The sequence below is a fragment of the Microtus ochrogaster genome, chromosome 18 (genome assembly GCF_000317375.1).
Source record: "Microtus ochrogaster isolate Prairie Vole_2 chromosome 18, MicOch1.0, whole genome shotgun sequence".
Classification (NCBI taxonomy): Eukaryota; Metazoa; Chordata; class Mammalia; order Rodentia; family Cricetidae; genus Microtus; species Microtus ochrogaster.
The window spans coordinates 56,370,029-56,397,181 of record NC_022020.1 but is presented as its reverse complement, the minus strand read 5'-3'; the positions used below and the strand labels follow the sequence as shown (position 1 = coordinate 56,397,181).

Sequence of the window (27,153 nt, the reverse complement as noted above, 5' to 3'; positions counted from 1 at the left end):
TTAATCAAGAGGAATTTTTGAAAATTATTTTGCTTATCTCAATATTAGGAAATATATACCAGGGAAAACTGAAGTATTTGCCAAGGCCCTTGCTTGGTCAAAGTGAGTCAGTAGTTCATCTTCTGGTCTAATTTCTTGGAAGGTTTCACATTTCTTCTATAAGTCTCCTATATTCTCTGTGAATCAGACATTATACATGTGGTATATAAATTTACCTCAGTCGTGGGCTTAAGATTTTTTTCTTTTTGGTTTTTAGAGACAGGATTTCTCTATAGTTCTGAAACCTTTCCTGGTATTCTCTCTGTAGATCAGGCTGGCCTTGAACTCACATTGAACCCCCTGTCTCTGCTGGGATTAAAGGTGCACACAACCACTGCCTGGCTTTGTTTATGATATTTTTAAGATGCTAGGTAACAAGGAGTGTTCTAAGAGGCTGCTAGTATGTTCCTGGAACCCTGATTCCTGAAATAATCATACAGAAACTTTAAAACTTGGACAATTACTTAAGCGTATTGCTAGCTAGCTATGACATCTAGAATTACCCTATCTCCATAATTTTATATTTTACCATGAGGTTTGTGGCTTACCAGCCAAGTTTCCAGGTCTCTGTCTCTGGCTGTGGCTCCGCGGCTTCGCCTTGACTCTACTTTCTTGCTTCCAGCATTCAGTCTAGTTCCACCCCCACCCCCCACCCCCCAGTTCTACTCTGCCCTATCAGGCCAAGCCAGTTTCCAATGATATTCACAGTGTACAGGGGGGGAATTCCCACATCAAAGGAGAACCCTAAAAGAGACATAAATAGATCCCGCTGGGAAAGGTAAGCAGACAAGACCTGAAAAAAAGTTAGAAGGGAGGTAAGGGAGGGTGGAAGGGGAAAAGGAGGGAAGAAGGGAAGGTAGGAGGAGAACATGAGGTAATGGGATGCTTAAGAAAGGGGAAGGACAGTGAGGGAGAGAAAGGAAAAAAAAATCTTAATTGAGGGAGCCATTAAAGGGCTATCGAAAAACATCACACTAGGGAAATGACCAGGAATCCTCAAGAATGACCCCAACTGAGACTCTAAACAATAGTGGAGAGGATGCCTAAATTGGCTTTCCCCTGTAATCAGACTGAAGACCACCTTAACTGTCATCATAGGACCTTCAACTAGCAACTGATGGAAGCAGATGCAGAGACCTATAGCAAAGCACTGGGCTGAGCTGCCTGAGATCAGACCAGAGAGGGAGAAGCAATAACATGAGCTAAGGGGTCAAGACCATGGTGGGGATAGCCACAGAAACAGCTGACCTGAGCTAGTGAGAGCTCACTGACTCTAGGCTGATAGTGGGAAAACCCACACAGGCCCAAGTTAGGCCCACTGCATGTGGACAACAGTTGTGAGGCTTGGACCGTCTGTGGGGCCACTGGCAGTGGACGAGGATTTATTCTTAGTCCTTGAACTGGCATCGAGGAGCACATTCTTTTTGGAGGATACCTTGCTCAGCCTAGATATAGAGGAGAGGGCCTTGGTCTTGCCTGGAAGTGAAGTGTCAGATTTTGTTGACTCCCCATGGGAAGCCTTGCCATTTCTGAGGACTGGATGGGGAGGTGCAGTGGGAGGAAGGTGGAGGAAGCAGGAGGAGGAGACAGAGTGGGAACAGGGATAGCTCTGTAAAATGAGAAAAGATTGTATTAAAAATTCTTAATTAAAAGATGCTTATGATATTCCTAGGAATTTATCATTATGTGACCGGGTCATTCGGTACTGAATGATGTACATCACTGAGCTCGGCTGTGATTCTCATGTGTTTGGTCCCTGTCTTTATCCTCTAGATCAGAAACATACCCATTTTGATCACTATTTGCTCACTGACTTAATCTTTTGTTTGTTGCTAAAAGAGAATGTTCTATGCTGAACAGTACATGAGACTCATGGTTTTTGTGATGGGAGGGTCTATGATGCATCATGCTTAGTTTGCCTTTCCTGTGTGTCACAAGGTAAGGTGTTGTGGAGTAGCCAAACATAGTGGGTTGGCCTTGCTTATAGAAGTGTGTTCTCCTGAGAATTAGTGAAGTAAGAGGCACTGAATGGCATGAATTCGTTTTGGTGATGGAGCCCCTAGTTCTCTCCTTACTCTTAAAGTTTCTAGTTTAATACCATAACGCTAAGAAAGAGATTTTAGCACACTAAGATTTAGAAGACACAGGTATCCAAATTGAGGCATCTAGGCAACTGACTCTGTAGCTTCCAATTTGCATAACTAATTGAATCTACAGGATAGAGAAAGGGGAAGTGAGCTTCACCAGGGAAGGGGCCTTGTATATTCCATCCCTGTCTCCTGCAATAGTGCTTTATATACAGAAGACATTTAGTATGGGTATTTTGAACATATAACTCATCAGATGGCTAGATGAGTGTATTTGTACCTTGTCTAAGGATGCTTTTATTCTGAGATAAGAAAACTTAATCATTTGGCTAAAGAGGTGTGCATCTTTGTATTCGTCTTGCACATCTTTCTATAAATAAAGTTTCTCCAATCTGGTTGAAACAGATTTGCTGAGTTTTAAAATATGTATTAGAAAACCATATGTTAAAATCCAAATTAAAAAAGCATTTATCCACATAGCTCTGTCTTTACTCAGATTAATTTGCTGGAGGTGAAAATGAATTCTTTCACAGAAATGAGCTTGCCATATTCTGGAGTGATGTTTCCATATGGAAAGCATCATTCTGAGCAGAAACAGAAGCAGAATAAGCAGTAGATGTGTAGAACCATGAGGGGGCTCTTCTTCTTTATTTCTCTTTTCACACAGGAGACCAAATCCAGAGGCTATTTTGTGCTAAAAGACCACCAGTTTACTAAATCTCCAGCCCTTGTTAGACTTTTGATTTAAATCAGAGTTTCACTAAATGCCTCAGGCACTATCTGAAGATCTCGAACTTGAAGACCTCTTGTTTTAAACTCTTAATGTATTCTTTATCTTAAATCATTGGTTCTGAACCTGTGGGCCATGACCCATTTGAGGGGACCCTGCACATCTTCTATTTACTTCATGATTCATAAAAGTAGCAAAATTACAGTTTTGAAGTAGCAACAAAATAATTTTATGGTTTGGGGTCACCACAGCATGATAAACTGTATTAAAGGGTCGCAGCATTAGGAAGGTTGAGTACTACTCTCTTAAATAAACTCTGAATACCCCTCAAGTCTCCAGAACTCTGTTAATATACTAACATTTGTTATAAGATTAGACTTGGCCATTTGGTTTTCTTATCCTTATCACCATGAAAGCTCGAAGAGTGTATTTATAGTTAAAAACTGGATCACTCAATTTTCCTTATAAAGTAAAATTAACAAAACTAACACAAAGTAGAAATGGGAATCAAACTTTGTATAAAGACTAATACATACTAGAGCTAAGATAAGAGACTGTCACTCTGTGGTGATACATGTTCTTTACCTCAGGAAGAGAGCGTTGATAGGAGATTTATAAATAAAAATGCATACTGTGTGACTATCGATTCATTTAACAAATCTCCTACACCCCAAGAGTCCACTCAGAGTTTAGAAGGGCTTGTGTAAGAGCTTATAACATGGGGGCTGGAGAGATGGCTCAGTGGTTAAGAGCATTGCTTGTTCTCCCAAAGGTCCTGAGTTCAAATCCCAGCAACCACATGGTGGCTCACAACCATCTATAATGAGGTCTGGTGCCCTCCTCTGGCCTGCAGACAGAATATTGTATACATAATAAATAAATAAATATTTTAAAAAAAGAATTTATAACACTGCACATAATAAGTTCAGAGGAAAAATGGTATCGGGTATTCTCGAATGAATTACTCACATAAGTTTGGAACTTTTAATACACTTTTCATAAACTGTAATTGATGCCATGAAGACAAGTGAAAAACTTTATATAGCTAGAATGTGGTAAGCTTCTGTCCAATCAAATTCTTCCAGACGTTTTGATTGTTGGGTTAACCCTTTCATCCTTCACGTATAGTCATTAGAGGGACAAGCTAGGATCAAAGTCCTGAGTAACCTTTGCTTTCTGATTTTCAATTACTGTTTATCTTTGGAGCAATTAATTTTTCAGAACAGGAAGATATTAAGAAATCTTTAGACACAGGGAATTATAAATCAAGAAAAGGTAATTATATGTGGTTTACACATTCCCTAAAATAATTGCCAGTGTCTCAGCTCTAGAACACACAAAGAAAGATGGAAATAGAAATTCACATTTTATTTTCTTTCTAAATATTAAAAGACAGAGATGCAAAAGAGTTCTGAGAGCAAAAGAAGATTGACTGTTCTTCACAGACTAGAGAGAATCATGAATTTCTACATGGAAGCCACACTTAGGTATCTAGAAATTAGGGCTAAGAGCACAGACTAATTAGTGGAGTAGTTGCCTAGAAAGCAAATACTCCTGGGTTCAATTACTCAGTGCCACAAATAAACATTTCCCAACTGTAACTGACCATAATAGCATATGCCCACATTCCAGCACACTGGAGGTGGAGAGAGTAAGACCATGAATTTACATAGGGAATTATTAGAGTTCAGAAGTACTCTATGAGACCCTCCCTCAAAACAACAACAACAACAACAAATAACTCAAAGCTCTTTTCAGTTCATAATTTCTTCTTTTAATGCCTTAGCATGAGGAGTGAGCTGTGACATATGAAGTTTTAAATTTGGAAGTGCTATTTTAACTGTCTTGATTTTAGGGAATTGCTGGTTAATCCTTCCATCTGACTAATTGGAATATGCATTTTCTTCCACAATTTCCGCTCTTTGTTTTCTAGATTCTTTGAGCAATTTGCCCGTCATTTTTTCCCTTCCTCCCTGCAAACATGCATTTAGACAGAGGAAAATTTTCACTTAGAATTATGAGTTTTGTTGCAGCAAATATTATAACCTTAAATTGATCTTCATCCTTTATAGATGTTTCTGGACTTTTTCAGGGAAGCATGGTGAATATTCAACTACCCAAGATTGAAGGATAAAGTGAAACCCTCTTCCCACATTTCCTCTTTCTGTCAGAGAGCCTTACAATTCGCCAAGTCCACATTCTCTGGAAATTCATCATAGAAACTTAAATATACAGTTGATTTCTTACACAGCCATTTTTAATTTTGTTAGTCACAATGTAAGCTTTAAAAAGGTGAAATGGGGACCTAGCTGAGAAACAGAAAAATCACTTGGCTTGAAATGCACAGTAGACACACAGCCAGACAAGTGCCAGGTGAAACCAAAGACTCATCGCTAATCCCGGGGTACTGGAGAGGATGGCACTTCTCAGACTGAAGCGGTACTTTGATTGACTTCTCTCCTCAGTCTGTGTTTGGAAGCATGATAGGGCACCTCTTACCAGTTATCCAAGATTTACCTTTTTCCTCTCTGGCAGGCAGATGATCCTAAAAAGAATTCTGAAATAACATTATCATTATGACCTTTTCAATTTGTTTTTGTTTTGTTTTTACTTTTTCACACAAAATAAAATGATATACTTGTAGTAGATGAGCATTTTATATATCTTCAGAGTTTGCCCTATGATTTAGAAGTAGTACAAAGCTATTAGCATTAGGGCATATCTACAGCTATTCCTGGAATGGTGGTGTTTTCCTTCATGATCATATACTACAGAACTGTGTTAGCCTTATAGGTAGTTTTTAATATATGACAACATATGCATATGTGGCACCTGATGTTTCCCTATTGTTAGCCTCTCACATCATAGACATCTGCTGAAACTGAAAAATCAGTATTGGTATATTGATATAAAGTAGGGTGTCCTCCTTGCTCAACTTTCATCAGGTTTTGCTGTAATACTGTCTTTCTGTCTCAATTCTGTTTCTTCTAATAAGGTACTCCCTCGCATCTAGTCGTCCTGTCCCTATTATCCATTTCTTGCAGCATTTTCCTTCATTCCCAGTTTACTTTGACCAGGTGCAAGAGTGTTTGCAAAGTTCTCAACAGACTATCTTCCAATGTGGTTTTGTTTAAAGTTTTTTCTCAACATTCAGACTCCAGTGTGGCACTTTTGCAAATAAAAAAAAAACGTAGGGGCAAATTTCTGTCTTTTCATATAATCTTAAAGATAGGTGATAGCACAGAACTCACAAAGATACACCACAGGCTTGCACAAAACTAAGAATGTCAGGGCTTTAGAGAGTAAAGGTCAATTGTACACGAGTTCAACAATCAAATTCTTAATAGTGTGCTGATTTCTCTTCCATTACCAGAATCTGAGTGGGTAATATACATGTTTGAAGTATTATATAGTTGTTGTTGAATGTTTATTCTGATCCACATGCTTTTTGCTTGTTTTTGTTTCCGAATTACTCTTAAATGTATGTATTTAAAGGTCATGCTGTGGTCTCTGTGGAGACATGGCTGTAATTAGTAGGGAAAACCTGAAGATCAGATATAGTTAACAATGCCCTCTAAATCAACAGGATCGATGTGTGTATGAGCTCACAGAGACAGTGGCAGCAGGCACAGGGCCTGCATGGGTCTGAACCAGATGGGGCCTGGAGGTGAAGATCAGCATTTGCCCTGATTGCTTCCCTGGAGTCGTTTTTACTTTTTATTTATTTATTTATATTTTGGGTTTACCTTTTTTTGGTCATTTTCCTCACTTTGAATAATTAAAAAGAGGAAAGAATATATTTACATAATTGATAAATCAATTGTGGTTGAGAGTACCACCTGCATAGGGTTCTACTTTCCAAAACAGAGGCTGATCTCATATAGAATAGCAATACTCCCAAACCATAATTCAAAAAAGAAACAAAACAAAAGCACCAAAACCAACTAAACACAACAACAACAAACCACTTCATGCTTCATGGGCATTTCCCCCTGCTGTTCTGTAGTGCATCAATCCTAGAAATGATATAGGGTCCTACTTGTATAATAACACTCAAGAGCTGACATGGTGGTCTGTGCCTGTAATTCCTCTTTGGGTGCTGAGGCAGGACAAGGGTCAAAAATCCCAGGTAATCTTAAGGTATATAGTGAGTTCCAGGACAACTTTGAGACATTCTCTTGACAGAGAGAGAGAGAGAGAGAGAGAGAGAGAGAGAGAGAGAGAGAGCTACAAAAACAAAACACTGACTTTCAAGGCAAGGTGAACTTTGCAGTGTGCAGTCTGGGTAGTAAGTTCAGGTAATAACTACCCACTTCCTCATTGTATTTGAGACCTATTCCACAGAAGAAAATTGATGTTTGGTGCTGCAAATAAGGTCAAAAGCCCATGACTTGGGAGGTCATAGAACCTATTGAGGTCTATGAGGAAAGTGAGGAAGAACTTGAGAATCTTGGGAAAGGGAAGAGCAAGAGGGAAGTCTGAATCCCCTGTACCTGTGCAGGGGACCCTTGAACCTACAGCAGCTGTGAATGTTTGCATGTCATGTCAATAGATTGTGTCTGTCATGAAATGGGGAGGGCTTATGGTTCTCCACACCTACTTAAGGATTTATATAGGAAGAGAAAGATTAAGGGGGGGGGAGACCTTTTCAGTCATGTAGACACTGGTAAAACACACATACACTTCTGTCAGCAGCTCCCTGACCTGCAACATACACTCACATTATTCCTTTAAACTCCCCACCTAATGCCAAAGAAATGTATTAGTTTCTCTCACATACAAAAGAAGGACACAGTATTAACAGCACTAGGAACAGGAAAAAAAAGAGGCCAGTGAAGAGTTTGTGAATATGATCATAACACGCTACATAGATGTATGAGAATATCCTAATGTAATTCCAATAAAATTTTAAAGAAAAATTTGAAACTCTCTTTAATTGGACTAATTAATAATTTATCTTAGATTTATATACTTGCTTATTGCTTTTATTTTTATTTCCCTTTAATTTGCTCCAGTGCTTACAAAATTTATGGATGAGTATCGTAGGATTAGCAGGAAGCACACTGCACACAGATGCTTCCTGAGTCTCCACGGGCTGCTGCACCATTGCGTTCTGGGCGTTCTGACTCACAGCGTACCACCCTGTCCAACCCAAACACAGTGTTCAGCCAGCCTGAACTTCTGAATGAGTCTCAGGGAAAGTTACAAAGCACTCTAACCATGGTGCTAAGCCTTGCCAACTCTAACTTCTGCTGCACATTTTAGTAAGTTACTTAAAATTTCAGCAAAAACCTTTAGGCTAGGTTGGAAATTTCCCATTAGCAGAATTTACTTAGTTATCAATTGTGATTGAAGCATTTTTTATTTCTTTTTAGTTTCTTCGAATCCTAAAATAGTAAAAGTGGTTGTAAAGGTATTTCCCATGCACAAGAGAATGGTTAAGCTTTGCCTGTTATTACTGAAGTATAGTCTCTCCAACTAACTTTTATTTGAGTTTCTTAGTATTTCTAGTTATTTAACAAAGTACAGTCTCTACCATTAATTTCCTTCCTTTTTTCCCGTCTCCTTTCCTCCCTCCAGCCATCCCTCCCCCCTCCCTCCCTCCCTCCTGGCTAGCTGTCTGTCTGTCTTTCAGGTTTTTTTTTTCTTAATAACATGATGTGTCCAACATTTCACCTTAGTGCTCTCTCATCTCCAGAAGAAACCATATGAGAGCAATGCTTCTCAGAGCTCGCCATGTTGTCTGTGTCTCTGTTGTGTGACTTTAGATATTTGTCATGGACAGAGACCAGGATCACAAGGCAGACAAAGCAGCTGGTCGCAAAACACCATATGGCTGAATTGAGGGGCTGGATGAGAAAACACACACACAAAAAGGGAACCTGTCACAGTTTGTCAATGTTTATCCCCAGAGATGCTCTGATGACAGAGGGTAGATGAAGTGGCATACTTGGGGTCACTGAGCATTGAAAAAGTATAAAACATGAGTTGAAATTCAATGCAAACTCTCAAGGGAAAAGGTGAACATGGAAGTCATGGCTTGTCCATGAAGCTACCTACCCTGTGGCAGAGGAAAGTTACCAGGAAATGATATTGATAAGAGATAATTAAACATGTCTTTAGAAAATCAGGAATAGTGACAGATGCAAAGGATAGAGGAAAAACTATGTCTAAAATAAAGTAGTCTCTCCCAGAAACAGACATGTAGAATGGTAGAGTTAACAAATGGAATACCAGAGATGTGTTTCTTAGCTCTGAAACTTGCTAAAGGAAATAGAGAAGGATATTGAGGTGACCAATTACTATCCTGATATAAGGAAGAACCGATGTCTATAATGTCTGTTAAACTGAGCTCAACTAATTCTTAGCATGTTTCCATAGGGTTTTTGGGTCTCCAGAAAGCCATCATAAAATTGTCTCAGTAGAAGCAGGCTTCTTAAATGTAAGGACTAGAAAATATAGAAATAGCCATCCATTGAATAGAAATAGTATGTTAGCTACTTTAGGAAGCTATGTAACAACTCTACTATAAATAGCAAGATGAAATTTTAAATATGGCAAGTAATGATCAGAGAAAAGGAACATTTGCGTGAATAATAACACAAGAAGAGAGATCTAGCAATTATACTTTGTCATTTATGTAACTCCAATGACTATACTTATACATACATATACATGCATGTATGTATACACACATACACATATGTATGTGTATTACTCTGACCATTTACCCTCGCTTATGGGTATTTTTGTTGCATCTTGGGTAAACTGTTTGAAAACATTCTGCCTAGATAAGCACTTTAGAAATAAGAGAATTATTAAAAGCTTATCTATGTATTTTTATCCTTACAATGTATAGAATTGATAGGGGAATGGGGAAACATTTACTGGTGGACCAATCATCATTTTTCTCCTCATTTTGTTTAAAAAACTAATTCAAGTTTTAAAGGTTGTGGCTGTCTCTGCTGATGTAAAAATTCTTCCTTGAATTTGTCACTCAGCTTATCTCTGTTTAGGACCACAGGGAATCTTTTAAAGCATCAGGCTTTCCCCTGGCAGTGTCCTTTGATGTATGGTCCTGAGATGAGGAATACACACCCTCTATCAAAGCCCCAGGTCCTCTTCTGGATTTGCAGATCAACCCAAGACACATTCTGCAGCTCCTTTTATGCCTTCCCATGAAAGCACTCTGTGCTATAGAAAATATGCTCAGATAATGATGCCTTTGACATGGTTTGGAATGTATCATTACTTTCCATAGCAGATTGAATTGCATCTCACTTTGTCTATTTGGTTGAAAAATAGCCATTCTCACTTCAAGCCTGTATTTTCTTGGAGATTTCTTTTGATTCATTGTTTGTCCTATGTTTATAGTTTATTTTCAGATTGACGATGATTGGCATAAATAGCTTACAGTAAAACTTGGGTCTCCCGCTACATTGTATACAGCAATTACAGAGATGAGTGTGAATGATCCTCTAAAACACTAAACAACCTCTGTGTGATGTACGTGTCCTCAAACCTGGTATCTCTAAAGGAAGTTAAATAAGTATTTGGAAGAGATACCTGAACTCCTAAATTATTGCGATACATACATCTCAAGAGTCAGGATGTATAATCAGCTGTGGTAAACCTTGATGGGTGAACAAATAAAGATGGGTTATCTGCTAATAATGTAACATTGTTTGTGGGAAAGTGGATGCTGACCCTTGCCAGGTTGTGGAATACACTGGAAAGATTTTGTTAAGGTAGAATAAGCCAATGGACATAAATGCTACCTATACTGGCTTGACATTGGACACACTTAAAATTTGTTTTCTAAAGGCTGAGGAGAATTCTTATGCACTTTGCTACACAAATGTGAGGAGGAGAGTTTAGGTCCTAGCAACCTTGTAAAAGTCAGGTATGGAAGCCGGTACCTGTAGCCCTAGTGTTAGGCAGAGTCAAGAGGTTTCCTGGGGGGAGATGGCCAGGCAGCCAAGACAAACTGGTGAATATATCAAGAGAGACCGTATATCATAAAGTAAGATGCAGTACATCAGAAGTCACCCAATATTGCCTTCTCATCTGTATGTGCTTGTCTGCTGATGTGTACACATGAATTTATGTAAGTTCATGTTAGTATGAAATATCAGTATATACACAGAAATCGATTCGAAAATTAAAAAATACAGGATAAAAAGATCGTGCCTTAGAGAGTAGGGAGATGTCATAAGGAGAAACAAATAGTGGGGACGGGATAAAGACAGCAGCTGTTTACAAGGATGGGAAGAATGTTAATGTCAGCAGAACGTACAGTGTCTGTAGTTGACAAGCCTTCAATGTGTGCTTTATAAAGCAGCAGGAAAGATGAGCTTAAAGGTTCCTCAAACTGAAAAGGGATAATGTTAAAGGGAATGAAAGTGCTGATTTTTCCGGTGTGTCATTAGATACTGTCTATATGCGTTTGGCTCTCACAGTGGGTCCCTCACTGAACATGGCATACAATGACTAGACTGGCTGGGCAACAAAAACCCCTTAGCCACATTTCCACCAGTATTGGGAATATAGGCTTGGGAATATTGCCCAACTTTATATGTGAGTGCTGGGAATGCAGATGCACACCTGCCCATGTTTGCACTGCAAGCGCTGTACCCACCAGCCCATCTTCTTAGCCACAAGATTAAGATTATTGAGTATTTGAAGTATATTAACTTTTTTTAATTTACTTAAAAGCAAAGGTTATCTAAGCCCATATTTTTAAAAATCCGCATTTCTTTTTTCCAAAATGCCAGAGTTCTTTCAAATCTGAAAACATTTGAAAACTTTATAAAACAAATTATGTTTTGAAAATGTCAAAATCACACAGAGAAGCTTCTTTTGTGGACAAATTATGAAATTAATTTATGAACGTTGAGCATTTCAATTTTATCCACTTCCCCACTTAAACAGAACATGTTTAGGTATGATATCAAGCTACCAACAGAAAGAGAGAGAAAAAATATTTAAATATTTCAATGGAATCTTCTTTTTCTTCACTAATAATGCTTACATGTACTTTATTTCTGCGATGTCTTTAGACCAGGGCATTTCAGTAGCTAATAAAACGGTCGGTTGGTAGATGAATTACATATCTTAGTTAATAACATGGGGAATGACAGGGAAATTAATCTTTTTGTTAGAAGTTTAATAAGTTAAATACATTTTGTATTAGGAATATATTTTAACTTTTATATTATATGTAGGGAATGAAGGTAATATACTATTAATATGCTCAGAGCAAAAAGAAATGTCCCCAAACACTAAATTTTAAATTTGTAAAAGAAAAATTACTTCTGGTACCCCAGAGGACTAACTTTATGAAAAAATGTACTCAATAGTATGCTATAAAATACCACTTTTTATTTCAAAATCATTTTTGTGATTTATAATTAACATCAGAAATCACCATAACGATTTGAAATTTTCTACTCTGATATTTTTAAAGTGTTCCTAAAAGAGGAAAACTGTGCTGTTAGAGTACAGCACATTCACTTTTTCCTCTCTCTCACAACAGATAAAGAAGCGGTAACCATGGAAACAGTAATGGGCCAGAGAGATTAGGGCCAGACAGGAGATTAGGTCTCTAAGAGCGATGAAAAGAGGGTCTGATTGGTTCTTCATTGAGACCTTATTTGAAGAGAAGTTAACGTTGAAAGAAAGCGTGGAGGATTAGCATAGCATGGACAATATTAATTCCCCTATACAATAAAAGAAGCTATTGCTCTAAGAAAAGGGTATCTATTCTTTTTCATATGACAACCATTTACGCGGAGGGAGAAAGCATCTGTGATTCGGGTGGTTCTCAGTTTGATCTATACCATATGAATCTGGACCAGCTGACTAAGAAGCAACTCCTGGAGCCAGGGTGGAAAAGAACGTCTATTTGTGAGCACACTCCCAATGCACTCCTCATTCGCATGCCTGCGATAAGCAAAAAGCCAGCTTGATTTTGGTTAAGATGTCACGTAGGAATGAGTTTTCCTGGAAGGAAAATGATTTGAAAACTTTTTCCATAGTTTTTTGAAATATATTTTTCTAACTTCTTGAGAAACTTCACAAATTTTTGAAGTCATTACTATTCACATTTGGAACGAGAAAAGGTATTTAGTAAGAAACCAGCACTCTTTTAAGTTGACAGCTGCAGAGGTGATCTTTTTTGAGCTGTCTGCGGTCTATAATTGCAGATGAATTTCCAGAGGAAGAAATTATTTGTTAATTTTAAGTTCTATATTTACTGAAGTTATAATATCCAACCCAATGGAACAGAAAGTTTTAAGTGGAAGGCATTTTCACCGAATTGAATTCTGAAAAGGTGGTGCTTGGACAACCTTACTGACAGTAATCAAGAGTGTGGTTCTTGGCTGTACGTAGACACTGACTCCTTTAAAACCATCCCACGAGGACAGCCTTGCTTGTTTTAGTTTTATTTAAAAATACTCATTTCTTGATTTATTTCTTAGACCTAAACCTTCTTTTAAATAAAATCATTCATTATTTACTTTTAGACATTCTTCTTACGATAAAAATAATTACTTGTTTCATGCTTTGCAAACTCTCTGTTGCTTTTCCCACAGAGAAAGCACTTCTAGGGAAGTGAACCCATGATACTGTCAGCTGTAGGAGAGTGGGGATTGCTTGAACCACACTGGACATTGCAAGAGGACAAACATGAATTTAAAGGGCTGAATATAAGCACCAAACACAGCCAGGGTTTCCTATATCTGCCACAAGAACAATGGATGCTTCTGATGTCTGTATCTCTCTATACCTGGAGCAAAGGTTACTCATATGGTTAGAGATAATGAGCACTGTCTGTGGGGCATAACTGTAAGCCTTAGCCCAAAGACATTCTGCTAGACACAGGACACATGTTTCGATTGAAAAAGAAAAAAAAATGCTCACCCGAATCTTCTTCAACCTCATGCAGGGGAGGAACAGAAAGATGCTAAGCACCCCATATTTCTTCCTTTAGAAATGGGTTTCACTCACTTGAATTACAGAATTTCCCTTGGGGATGATCTTTGAATTTTCCATAATTAACACTGTCTCAATAACTCATTCTTTGGTTTTCATTTGGTAATAAGCTTCACTACATAGCCCAGACTGACTACAGACTTGGGGTCATGCTGCCTTAGCTTCCTGAATGCTTAAGTCAGCCAGTCAAAGTTTTATTTTCCACATTGATGTTTTTCATCCTAAAAGTTTTGTGACCCTGTATACACACACACACACACACACACACACACACACACACACACACTGTGATCCTTGATGCACACACATATGATATACAAATCAAATTACTGATGATAAATTATAAAGACCTCTATATAAAAAAGTCTTGGTGTGCATGTAAATTTACCATTTATTATACATGAAAGTATGTCTGTATACTAATGATTTTGATACAGTTTATATTTACATAAAGATTTACATCTTGACTGACTAATTGATACTGTAGAATATAGAGAGTCTTTTTTCAGAGGAGATTTGTGATTTGATTTTATAGTTATCAATGTTGGGAACTAGGTAGTACAAAAATGGATGATGTCAAAGGGCATTTCAGAAATTGTTGAAATATCTGTCTAATTTCAAGGCAAAATTCATTTTGCAAATGAAACTCAAGTCAGCAATTCAAGTAGGATTAAAAAACACTAGGCCAACATAATGTAACATACATTAAGTTGAGAGTTAGATGTAGAGTGATGACCTATAGGAAAATGTTGTATTTGTTTACCACAATTTAACTATTATACTTCCAAGAGCAGGAAATTCTGCAAGTTTAGGGGAAATCATGCTGCTCTTAATAGTCAATAGTCTCAAGTCTGAGATGAGTGCTACAGGCAGTTGGCATTGGCCCTGCATGGCTTGATACCACTCGCAGGGTGAAGTGCACATGTTATATGTTCAGGATGGGAGGATAAAGTCAAGTGACTGCTTACAGTCCGGTCAATTTTCAGCCAGAAATACCTCACACTTATTACACATTTGACTTTAGTTTAAATTTTGATCATTATGCTTTCAGAAAACTTTTACTCTTTTCCAGTATTTTGCTATCCCTGCATTCAGATAGGTGATTCCCCTTGGGTCACAAGCCACAGTTAAGAATCTAGGTCACACATATGTCATTCTCTAAGCACTCCCTCTCTGCCCTGTTTTGCTTTGTGACCTCTTCCACACTGGTAATTCCAGCGATGTCTTCCATAACAATGTGTACATTCTTAAGCTTTTTTTAGTTTGGTAGAGGAAGTCTAACCAAGGCAAACGGTAAACATGAGCTAAAACAGCAAACTGACTGTGAAATTTGAAATTTGCCCGGGGATAAAGAGAAGATATTGAGGACAAATAAGCAGGAGAGTCATATGATCAAGTGTGTGTTTGTATAAGCTTATTCTGGATGCTGAATAGAGTATGAGCTGAAGGAAGGTGAATTACACGAAGGTGTTGTCGCTGGGAGACGCTTGTGTTAGATTTGATGAGCATGCATAGGACAGGGATAAACACGTCACAGTGACCACAACAGTGTGCAGCTGTGTGGGCTTTGTTCAGTGGGAAAATCCTAAATATAGCGAACAGGAATGTTGGGCAGAGATGTAAACATTCACTGGTGGGTGTTATGTGTCTGACCTTAACTAGAAGAATGCTCCGGGAAGAGAAGTAAGTTGAGAAGAGGGAGAGGACTTGGCTTCTCTATGCCTCTTTAAAGCACCTGTTAGGCTAAAATCAGGGAGATTTTTGTGCACCTTTCTTTGTCTTTGCTCTCAAGAGAAATAGTGCGTATCAGATGTCAGTCGTTTCCATCCCTCTCCCAATTCTGCTCTAACAGACTGACTTGCAGCCAATCTTTTATTTAGTGTAAACACTCTACTTCTCTGGGGAAAAACTTATATATACCAAAAAGTAAACAAAGGGTCTATGGAGCCAGAACTAACTTGAAAACTTCCTGCCATTCTGTAAAAATCGCTGCACCTTTATGTAACGGTTATGAATTTCACATGGAAAATGCTTTTCAAACCATTTGAAAGTGAGGCACCTCCTTCCTCTCCACACTTAAAGGATTTTTACAGATAACCAGTTTAGTTCACAGCAGGCTACTGACTCATCCAGTCCCTGAACAAAGTGAATGCAATCAGAGAACTAGAGAAAATAGTCTGCAAAAATCAGTTTAAAGATACTGTATACATTAGCCGTCATGATCCGGATCTGTTCTTTTAATCTCCTCTGTATATGACATAATATTTACATGGGATATAGATTGATATACCTAAAATTAAGAAAGGAGAAACACAATTAGGCTTAATGGAGTGAAGATTATAAATGGAACAGACATCAAAAATGGCCAAATTTTACATATTTTTATCAAGATTGACTGTACAGTTTCTCCTGTATATATAGTTTTTGCATTCACTGAACCAGCTGACTAATATTTAAATGATCAGAAATGTGACTTTTCAAGAAGCCACTGCATGAGGAGTTGCTTCCTTAATAGTGTTTACCAGTTATTCCCTTCTCCTGAAGGCTGGGATATTCCCCACATCTCAGTTCCATCTACATCAGATCCCAGCACAAAGCTGAAGCCTTCCTAGCCATGAGCTACCTTATAATATTTAATAAATAATACATGGTCCCCACACATACAGAATATAATGTTTAGCCAACAGTGGGAACTATGAATGAAAACTCCTGAGAAGAAGCTGTGCCTGTTGAACCTGGCTGGTTGCTTAGACCTTCAGTAACATGGAGTGTTGTAGGAGGTCACTTGCTTGTTTCCTGCTGCTCAGCCCCAAAATTATAACACAGAAATCACATTATTTGCAATACTGTTTGGCCAATAATGTATTTCTGGCTAACTCATATCTTAAATTAACCCATCTCTATTAATCTGTGTATTGCCACTAGACTGTGACTTACTGGGTAAAGTTCCAGTGTTTGTCTCTGGCAGAGCTACATGGCTTCTCTCTGACTCCACCCTTCTTTCTCCCAGCATTCAGTTTAGTTTTCCCCACCTAGCTCTGTTCTGCCCTAGCAGGCCAAGCCCATTTCTTTACTAACAAATGATATTCGTAGCATACAGAGGGGAATCCCATATCAACAGAGAGATTGCATGTTGCAGATTCAAGAGGCTGGTACCTGGGGCTAGCTCTCACCTTCTGGAACAGACATTCCTTGCCCACTTCTGTGTCTGAACTAACATCCTAGGAGTAATGATAGATTAAAAAAAAAAAAAAACAACCGCCGGGCGGTGGTGGCGCACGCCTTTAATCCCAGCACTCGGGAGGCAGAGGCAGGCGGATCTCTGAGTTCGAGACCAGCCTGGTCACAAGAGCTAGTTCCAGGACAGGCTCCAAAGCCACAGAGAAACCCTGTCTCGAAAAACCAAAAAAAAAAACAAAAACCAAAAAACAAAAAAACAACCTTTTAAAATCTATTTACTTAGCAGACAGATAGCTTCCATCTATCTAAAAGCAAAAAATATCATTAGATAACATCTTGGACCTATAAAAATGCTTGCCTCATTTTCCTATAATCATCTCTCTGATCTCATCAACGCATGTTAAATGTGCCTTCATTTAGCCCTATATTTTTTCTATAAAATTATAAAACTTCATGGAATCAATTTCACATTGAAACACGGAATCTGATGTAACCTCCGTTTATATTTCCAGGCCCTGGTCACTCAACATTGCTCTAGAATAAACTATTCCTCATTGCCTTTAAAAAAACAAAAACAGGTTCTGTAGAGGCAACTGTGCTGTTTGTAGCTTGAGGCTAGAAATCATCTGTCAAGATGAAACATTTTCTTGATTCAGGAAGCTGAACAAAAAAAAAACATATCCATCAAAGATGAATTATGCATTTACAAACACACCATAATTAGGAGAAGAATGACGTTGGAATTGAAAAGTGACTCAAAAATCTGCAAATCCATTTTTCCAACTCTAAATGCTTCAGAGCCCTTACGATGAGCAATAGTCACTAAGTTTGCTTTTAAATTCAGGGACACTCTACAGCAAATTACAATTATGTATTGTTAAAGTTTAAAGGCATTTTTTTTCTCTATACCAGCAGATTATTCATGCTAACTAGTTCGGCCTTTGGCCAGTCCCTATTCAACTGAAAACTACATAGTAATCGTATTTTATTTAAATGAAATCAATTCTTATACATGTATGGCGGACACTGTGATATTTTGGTGTATGACCTGTGCTGGATGGTTTTATGTCAACTTGATACAAGCTGAAGTCATGTGAGAAGAAGGAACCAAAACTCAGAAAATGCCTCCATCAGATCACATTGTACACAAGCCTGTAATTTTCTCGATTAATGATTGAGATGGGAGGCTTCAGCCTTGGTGGGTGGTGCCATCTCTGAGATGGTCATCCTGGGTTCTACAAGAAAGCAGAGTGAGCAAACCTTGAGTGCAAAGCATTTAGCAGCACTCTCCATGGCCTCTGCATCAACCTCAGTGCCCAAGTTCCTTCATTGTTTGAGTTCCTTCCTTGACTTCCTCTGATGATGAACAATGGTGTGGAAGTATAGCCAAATGAAGCCTGTCTTCCCCATCTTGCTTTTGGTCATACTTTTTTAATCACAGCAAGTGTAACCATAACTAAGACATGCACTTATGGTGGCATGGGGATACCAAACTAATTGCAAATCTATCACCTGACTCTCCTATCATTTGCTAAATGTGACATTTCAAATGTATTCTTCCATAGTTTACAAGATAAAACATATTATTTTAAACTGTCCATCTGCCTGTTCTCTTCCACATAATTTATTTTAAAATTAATAAAGCAGATACAGAGAGAGAACTACAATATAATCACATAACTGTGCAGGACCCAATAATGTTGAGTACACAGAGCTATACCTAGGGGACTTGCCCCTGAGGCTAGAGATGGGGAGGTGTTAATCACTTGGTTTCACACTGATTATAATGCTCTTAACTTGTTGCTTTTAATTATTTTCAGTCCTCTAAAATTACATAAACAGACTACTCTAAGTTGTATCAAAAGCCTACTCTGAGTAAATTAAGGTTTTGTCATAACAGTTTGTTTTCATGTGGCGTTATGCTCACACAGAAGTCTATGCTTGTGTTTTGGAATGTTGGTATCTCATCAGATTAATATTAAATGAGAATCTTACAGAAGTCTATGTCAGCTTGTGTACAACTGTTTGTCCTGTGTCTTTTCTGTTGTTAATCACCTCTCACCTAAGAAATCAGTAATTAAAAGAATCATAACTTTTCTTTGACAGTAGAAATTGGTATTTACCTGACATCAGATGGCATCCCTATTTATGATAATTATATATAATTGCATCTTCCAAAATAAAGAAAATCACAAACAAAGCAATCAGCAGCTTTTGTTACATCCCCGTGAGAGTATGACCCTTCTCTTTCTGTTTCAACCTGTTGGAAAAGCTAATTGATTCCATTTTGACCAAATCATTACTAATTTAACTTTGTACATGAACATCTTGCTAATATTCTAGATTGTAGCTTTTACTTCAAATATGGACACATGAATTTATTTGTTCATTCACTCATTTATTCGTTTACTTACTCAACTCCTGCTTCTTGCCAGAAAGGATTCAGAGAAATGTCATTAATTACATATGATAATTTGTTTTACGTTCATATCACTGATCCATCTTTTGTTCAAAATATTTCTTCACTGATCTCTTAAGAAACATAATACGTTTATTATAAAATTTATTTTATTGTAAATTTATAATATTATTATAAATATTATATTGATTCCATACCTCTAAAGCAAAAGCCTATCTAGTTCTTAAATATATATTAGAAATTCATATTATCAAGGCTTTGTTATGGTAGATGGAGAGTCCCTACTGTACTGTTTTTTTTTTCTGATCTGTGTGCAGTGGCATGTGCTTGTTCATGCACTCACATCACACAACAAACAGACCACACACACAAGCACACACACATGCACACATATGCACACTCACACAAAATGACTTTTAAACATTACAATAAATGCATTAGTCAATGTCTTTTGCTGTTGTTTGCCTACATTGGCATTGTTTCTATTTTTGTCATTGATTCCAAGAATAATAAAAACTACATATCATACAATAAAATCATATACGTTATTGATAAGTCACTGTTCAAAAGTCGGGGAATTCTAGTTTATCCTTGATGTCACTTTAGATGCTATTTATTTCTCTTGTTAGCCTTTGTTAGAAGTTATTTGATATTCTTGGCTATGGATGTTATAATTCAGCTCTGACTTCATGCTGAAGTCAGCACCAACACTTTTGATGGTCTCCTCTTGTCTCTCCTTAGCCATTCCAAGCTCCAATATCCTTCCTTCTGCTCCCAGAGATGTGGTCCCTGTCTTGGTTTCTAGTCGCTTTGTCCGTTTGAGTTGGCGTCCACCTGCAGAAACAAAAGGAAACATTCAAACCTTCTCAGTCTTCTTCTCCAGAGAGGGTGACAACAGGTAGGTACTATCCTTAAACTTCAGCTTGTTTCCCCAATACTTTTAATGTCCATGGGAGGAGCCAGTGTTGGGAGCACTTGAAGAGGAGCTGGAAGAAAGTGTGAAATCTTTACGCCTTTCTTCATGCAGACTGAGTGAATATGTATGCTTTGTCAACACAGGCTAACTTAACAAATTAATCAAAATCACTTACATAACATACCCGACAAAAGGCAAGAATGCAAATGATTCTTTGATTTTTTTTTCTTTGGTTTTTACACTGATACAGAAAAGAATTATCTGGATGCTGAAAGAACAAAGCATTAAGAACCACTGTGACTAGTCACTGACATCATATGATCCGAAGAAAACAATGCTTTTCTGACTGTTAACATAGGAGAAATAATAATTAGCTTGCAAGGTTTCTGTTAGGAATAAATTAAGATCACACATATAAAGTTCCTAGCAGAGAGTGCTTTGTTCCATACAAGTTGTTTGGTGACTATCATAATTGCCTAGGTAAGAGTGAGCTGTGCTTTCCAAGTTGCAGCTCTCAGCCCATGCGTTTGATTTTCCAAAACATTTTACTCACAGAATATTTCAAGATGGTTTTGAAATGTGACTCCTCACTTTTGAGACAATACTGAGTAAGTTCGAGGCTAGAAGCAGAGATTCATTTACTGGTACTCTAGTTTCTCATGTGTAGGGTTTCAGTGAGGTGGGGAATCTTTAGGCACACCCCAGGAGCCTCTGGACAGTTTTGATTATCAGGAGATTGTTAAAGGTCCTTTGGAATTAGAACTGAAGAAATCCATTCATTCTGCTTATCAAATGTTTTTGGTTTTGTTTGTTAACATAATTAAATCATGTCTTTTAAAGTTTTTGTTTGCTTTTGAAGTTTGACATGACTCTAAACTAAAAGGGGAAACACACATACACAGGGCCTGTGTTACCCAAGACTACTCATTGGCCTTTCCTGTGCAGCAATTGTCTCTCTGACTCTACAATATCTTGGGGGAATTTGGGTCTTGGTGTGCACATTTATGAAAACTAGAGGCAATAATCTTGCCCAGTTATTTTCATGAGTTTCTATGGGCTTCCTGAAGATAATTTAATTTCATCATTCCCAAACCTATTTCCCGAATACTATTTCTCTTTTTTTCTGCTTTTGTGCTAATATCTTTTATTCAATTACTCAAGAAAGAAACCCCCAAGTTCCAGTCTCTCCTCCCTGCTTCTCAACACTGTTCATTATCAGGTCTAACGTATCTATCTCAACCCACGCAATTCATGCCTCTTTTATTCTGTCAGTCACTTCATTAACATTTACTCAGTTTCTTCGACTAGTTCTGCCGCTTCCAATAGTCCTCTTACTGCCTATAGTTATCATAATGAAATACAGGGTGGATTGCTCGCTCCTCTGTTGAAAATGTGAAGAGTCATGTATTTAAATGCATTTAAATATTAAGTGTAAAGAAAGAGAGAGTAAAAACTTTAGAAAACTTATAACTAGAGAACTCCAACCCTAAACTTTTTATAAGGAGTTTTTAAAACATAGCAAACAATGGATAAAAATAATCACTCAAAATCATTTGGTTAGATTTGAAAATGGAACTGCAATTTATCAGTGGTGTGATTTTTTTTGTGTGTGTTTGATTTTTATAAATGATAGACAAACAGCAAACCCCTTAGAATAGATAAAAGTAGTTAACTCCTCAAGACTACTAAGAGAAATATGTGAAAGATTTCTTACAGATCAGTCACTGTCCACAAGTAGAGTGAAAACAGAAACCTCAGAGACAATTTGAAAGAGGGGCTTAAACTAATTCTCAGTAGCTAAAGGGAGGGAGGTAAACAGGAAGAGGAACAAAGGGAAAAAAGAAAGGCAGGAAGTAAGGAGTGGAAAGAATGAGGAGCTACAAAGCTGAGTTTGCAGCTATTGCAATTTGAGTTGCTCATTTATTTCACAATTGTTTGCAAGTTCCTGCCTTTAACACCATTTGACCGTGTCCTCTCCATGTCAAGATTTCCCACCTTGAATCCTGTTCTCCACACCTTCTCACTGCTCCCTCCTGTAGTGGCACCCTAAGCCTTGCCCTGTGTAGTATCTTGTAGTATCTCAATTACTTGACTCACTCTCCAAAGTCATATCTCCCCACCTTCTAGTTAACTGCTTTCTTGCATCAACCATTTGATTTCATAGGGATCTACAATCTGCTGGTGCTGGTGTGACTTCTCTGCCCTACAACATTCTTTCCCTTCGTTTATTAGGTAATTAAAATTTCATGGGTAACTCCTGAGAACACATGCTAATACGCACCTATGTTTGGCTTTCTATGTTCCTACTTCAAATTACTAGAAACTAAGGCTCTTAAAATCATTGTGTCCCCTCTTTTATGTAGCTCCGTAAGATCTGAAGAAAGAGGATTGATGAAGAGATCCAATTTAGGACTCAGAGTCCCAACTCACTCTTAACACGTAGTTCAGTTATGGGTCTCTGAATATCTCTGATGATGTCCAAGGGTGACCAGGGGTAATTAGGAGTAATTTCATTGTTATGTTCTTTAAACAGAATGCTATGTAATGATCTTTTGTTAGATTTCCTTTGTACTTTAATAAATAAGGCTTGCCTAAAGATCAGAGAGTAGACCAGACAGTGGTGACACACATCTTTAATCCCAATAGTCACACTAGTTTGCCATAGAAACCAGATGGTAGTGGTACATGCCTTTAATCCTAGCCCTAGAGAAGAATGTAATATGGGAGGAGACAGCTCTCAGACACAGTCTCATTCTGAAGATTCCTGGGGGCAGAATCACCATTTTGAAGTAGAGGTAAGAGCCAGGGGCTGTCTGATCTGCTTTTCTGACCTTCAATATCAGTCTCTGGGTTTTTATTAATCATGATACAATGCTTTCCTAGGTCCATGGCCTATCTAGTCTTGAGATACCCAAGTCATTGTCATTGAAAGATTTATCATACGGTGGGTGTGGTGTTTAAATCCAATTAGATAGTCGTGGGGTACTCCCTCATTTATGACATAATTTTACCAGTATATTATGAAGACAGATCACCAACATAGATTGAAGTTGTTGTAACATGGTTGGTGTTTACTTTTCTTCTCTAGGAATGCAAAATACCTTCCAGAAAAATGAACACTAATCAGTAGGGGAGAAGACTTCAGTTAGGCACCAACTTCTCTGCATTCAATGGAACATATTGGCCTTGTCTTTACCAATAGGGTCTTACCATCAGCTTATGAAGAGCAAACAATAACCTTGGCAATAGTTTGAGTTGTTTGAGGGTTTTCATGGTCCTCTTTGCCAACAACACAATTAGATGTAACCAATTCATGAGTCTGGAGCACTCAGTGGATAGAGATTTGGGGGGGGGGGAGCTTTATCTCCCTCCATTTAGAGCTCTTTCCTCTGTGTATAAATTTAAAAAATCTTCGACTGTAGTAGGTTTCCATATAAACCCTCAAATGACAATTAGTTTTAGCTGTCTAAAATGGGATACCCTTCTGAATGCTGTGAATATGTCTTATTACCGTTAAAAAGCTGATTTGACCAATGGCCAGGCAGAATACAGCTAGGCAGGAAATCCAAGCTGAGAAACAGGGAAAAAGAAGGCAGAGTCAGGGAGATGCCAGCAGCAATCAGGGAAGCAAGATAAGCCACAAGCCTCGTAGTAAAATATAGTACAATAGAAATGGGTTAATTTAAGTTGTAAGAGTTAGTTAATAACAAGCTTGAGCTAATAGGCTAAAGAGTTTGTAGCTAATATTAAGCCTCAGAGTGTTTATTTGGGAGCTGGTGGGTGGGAGAGAAACCTCCAGTTACAGGTGTCCCTGCTGTCTCACTTGCTTTACTATCTTCTTCTCTCCCTTTATCCGTTTAATCGTTATTTTCTAGATTCCTTCCTTTCTCCCCATAATTATATATTCTAATTTCACTTTGGAAGATCCTTTACACTGTGATTACATGGATTGCAGCATCCCTATCAAATGCTAAAATCCACATATTTTTTTAATCACTGTTCTTTTGTTATGAGGAAAAACCATGCCCAAGGAAGCTATTACAAGAAAAAGGCACTTAATTGGGGGCTTCCTTACACTTTTAGAGATTCACTTCATTATTATCATGGCAGGAAGCATGGTGGGATACAAGTAGACACTAGGACAGTAGCTTAGAAGGACTTGCTGATCTGTGGCCAAGAAAGAGGTTTGGCATGGGTTCTTGAATTCTAGAAGCCTACCCTAGTAACACTGTACCTACAAAAATTCAGACTCCTTAATCCTTCTAATATTTTCAAATAGTGCTACTTTTTGTTGACTATGCAGTCAAACATATGAGCCTATGGCAGCCATTCTTATTCAAACAACCACAACAAATAAGAGAACACGCATTATATATGTCTTTATATGTTTATTTGGGTATGGTTACATTACTCAGTATTTTTTTCTAGTTCAATTCATTTACATGTGAATTTCATTCTTTTTGAACAGCTGAGTAATATGTTTATGCAAATGTGCCACATTTTCTTATCTATATATCTATTAATGAACATCTAAGCAGTTTTCAAATTCTGGCTATGAAGAATAGAGAAGGATTAATCATGGATTATGGCATGGCTGTCACTGATTGTGTTTTCTTTTACTGGTGTCCAGGCATCTGAGGTTGGTATGTTGTGATTCTAAGTGTTGAGATCTAGTCTTATCTTTGTTTGGTGTGTGTTCCAATCTCTTGTTTCTGCTGGCCTTTCTGAGTCTTAGAAAAGTGGGGAGGTTGTTTGGTTGTCTGGTATGGATTGCTTCTGAAGGTCAGTTGGTGGCAGAGAAGAATAGAAGTGGATTAGGAGAAAAAAATTAGGAGACTCTTCGGGGACAGAGTTAAGCATCTTCATATGAAGGTGGGATGCACCTGGAGTTCAAGAGGTGGAGGAAGAGAGGATTCTGCAAGTATGTATCACTAACAAAAGAATATCTTGGAATGACCTATACTTTTAAATTAGACCGAAATTAACCCTGTATACTAGATTGTGTCCATTCTTACAATATAAGTGCAATATATTCTATCTCACATTAGTTTATCCTATTCAAGGTGATCACGTTTATAAGTACATATGCACAGAATTGTCGTTCCCATTGTGACAAATTCCTCTTTCGTCTTCCTCTCTGTCTTCAACACCTTGCTTCCTAATCCCTTTCATAATAGTTTACTAAGTTGCTTAACTTCACTCCCATGTCTCACACTATCATCTAAGCATGATCTTGTTCCTTGTTTCTTATTGTGGTTCCTTTTACCATTGCTCTCCAAAGACTTGTATGCAGCTAAGAGCAGTGAATTTATGTTACTCATATCACCTGACCTTCAAATAGTTTTGTCACATTCGATTACCCCTGCTTTTTTATCACTCACCTTTCGTGTGTGTGTGTGTGTGTGTGTGTGTGTGTGTGTGTGTGTGTGTGTGTGACACTCTGCTCTGGGTTATGCTGCTTTTGTAGTCATCATTGCCATGCTCTTTTGTTGGTTTCCACTCCCGAGTTCCCTAGTTTTTAAATATTGAGTTGCCCCAGGACTCATCCTTGGGATCTTCTTGCTCATGTCTTGTCTTTAAACTCTATGGACCAGTTACTGTCTTAAAAATTTCTCGCTCTAAATTTAACTTTTACCTGTGATTTAGATACATTTATCAAATTTCTCACATGAAATCAATCATTAGTATCTTTTGAACAAAACCTGCTTTGTTCTAAATACTTGTTTCATGCTTTAAAATCAAGAATAGTTATAATGTTGTTTCTAGCTTAGTGGTAGAAACTAAGAGGTTTATAATGTTTTAGCAGTGTTTATAATACATTCAAAGTCAAGAAATCAATTAATAAAACACATATTGAATACTATCACTTATTACACTATATATATGAATACTGCTTCCCATCACAACCATTGCAAAAGTCTAGGAAGTCAGTTCTTTTTAACAACTGACTTAACCTTTTAAATCATAAGTTAGATTGTGCTGGGTGCTTTTGTAATTGAAAACCTTTTGCTGCACACCTTTTTCTCTCAGATTAGATAAAAATCCTTCCTGTTCTAGACCCTTGTATCTTCTCTATTTTCACCATTTGTTGTGCTTACTAGTTTTCAATTTTCCTAAATATACCCATTCTGTCTTCCCTGTAGTTTCCGTACTGTATGTAGAATACTCTCCCTGAGTCCACACCCACAGCTATGTAAATTATTTCCTAATTCCCACTGAATTTATGCTGAACATCACCTCTTCGGGGAACATATTCCCTGTATTCCCTGATCCTTTGCACTCCCTGTCTCCGTTTCCTAGCCACTCAGTTTACTTATTTATTTTCTTATTTTGTTTTTTTTTTTTATTTTCTGAGTTTGGGGGAGACAAAGGAAAAGGCAATCTCACTATGTTAACTAGGAATACTCATAAACTCCTAGGCTCAAGTAATTTTCCCAAATCATCTCCCCAAATATTTGGGACTGCCACTATGCCTGGATGCTTTGCCCACTTTCTATGATTTTTATTAATATTAGTTTTTTCATTAAACATCTTTCTCCTAGTAAAACATAAGCTTCCTGTGAGTGTTTTTCTTTGCTTTATTGCTCTTGATTCCTGGGCCATTCTGAACATCCAAGAAAACAACTAAGGCTTAGCAACACTAGTTATGCTTTATGTTTGAACCCTAACTGATATGTTAACTACTACATGGAAATCTCCACTGTCTTCCAAGTCAGAATTCATCCTTTAAATCTGTGTGTGTGTGTGTGTGTGTGTGTGTGTGTGTGTGTGTGTGTGTGTGTGTGTG

The 27,153-nt window shown here is 37.7% G+C and overlaps 1 protein-coding gene across 2 annotated transcripts in view; it reads left to right on the top strand.

The window, feature by feature from the left end:
• The window catches only part of Dcc (DCC netrin 1 receptor), a 1,026,209-nt gene that overhangs the window by 701,127 nt on the left and 297,929 nt on the right, over positions 1-27,153 (top strand). For both annotated transcript variants that reach the window (XM_026783657.1, XM_026783656.1), the window contains exon 8: positions 20,192-20,348. In XM_026783657.1, coding sequence (XP_026639458.1) covers positions 20,192-20,348 — 157 coding nt within the window. The remainder of the gene's footprint in view (positions 1-20,191; positions 20,349-27,153) is intronic.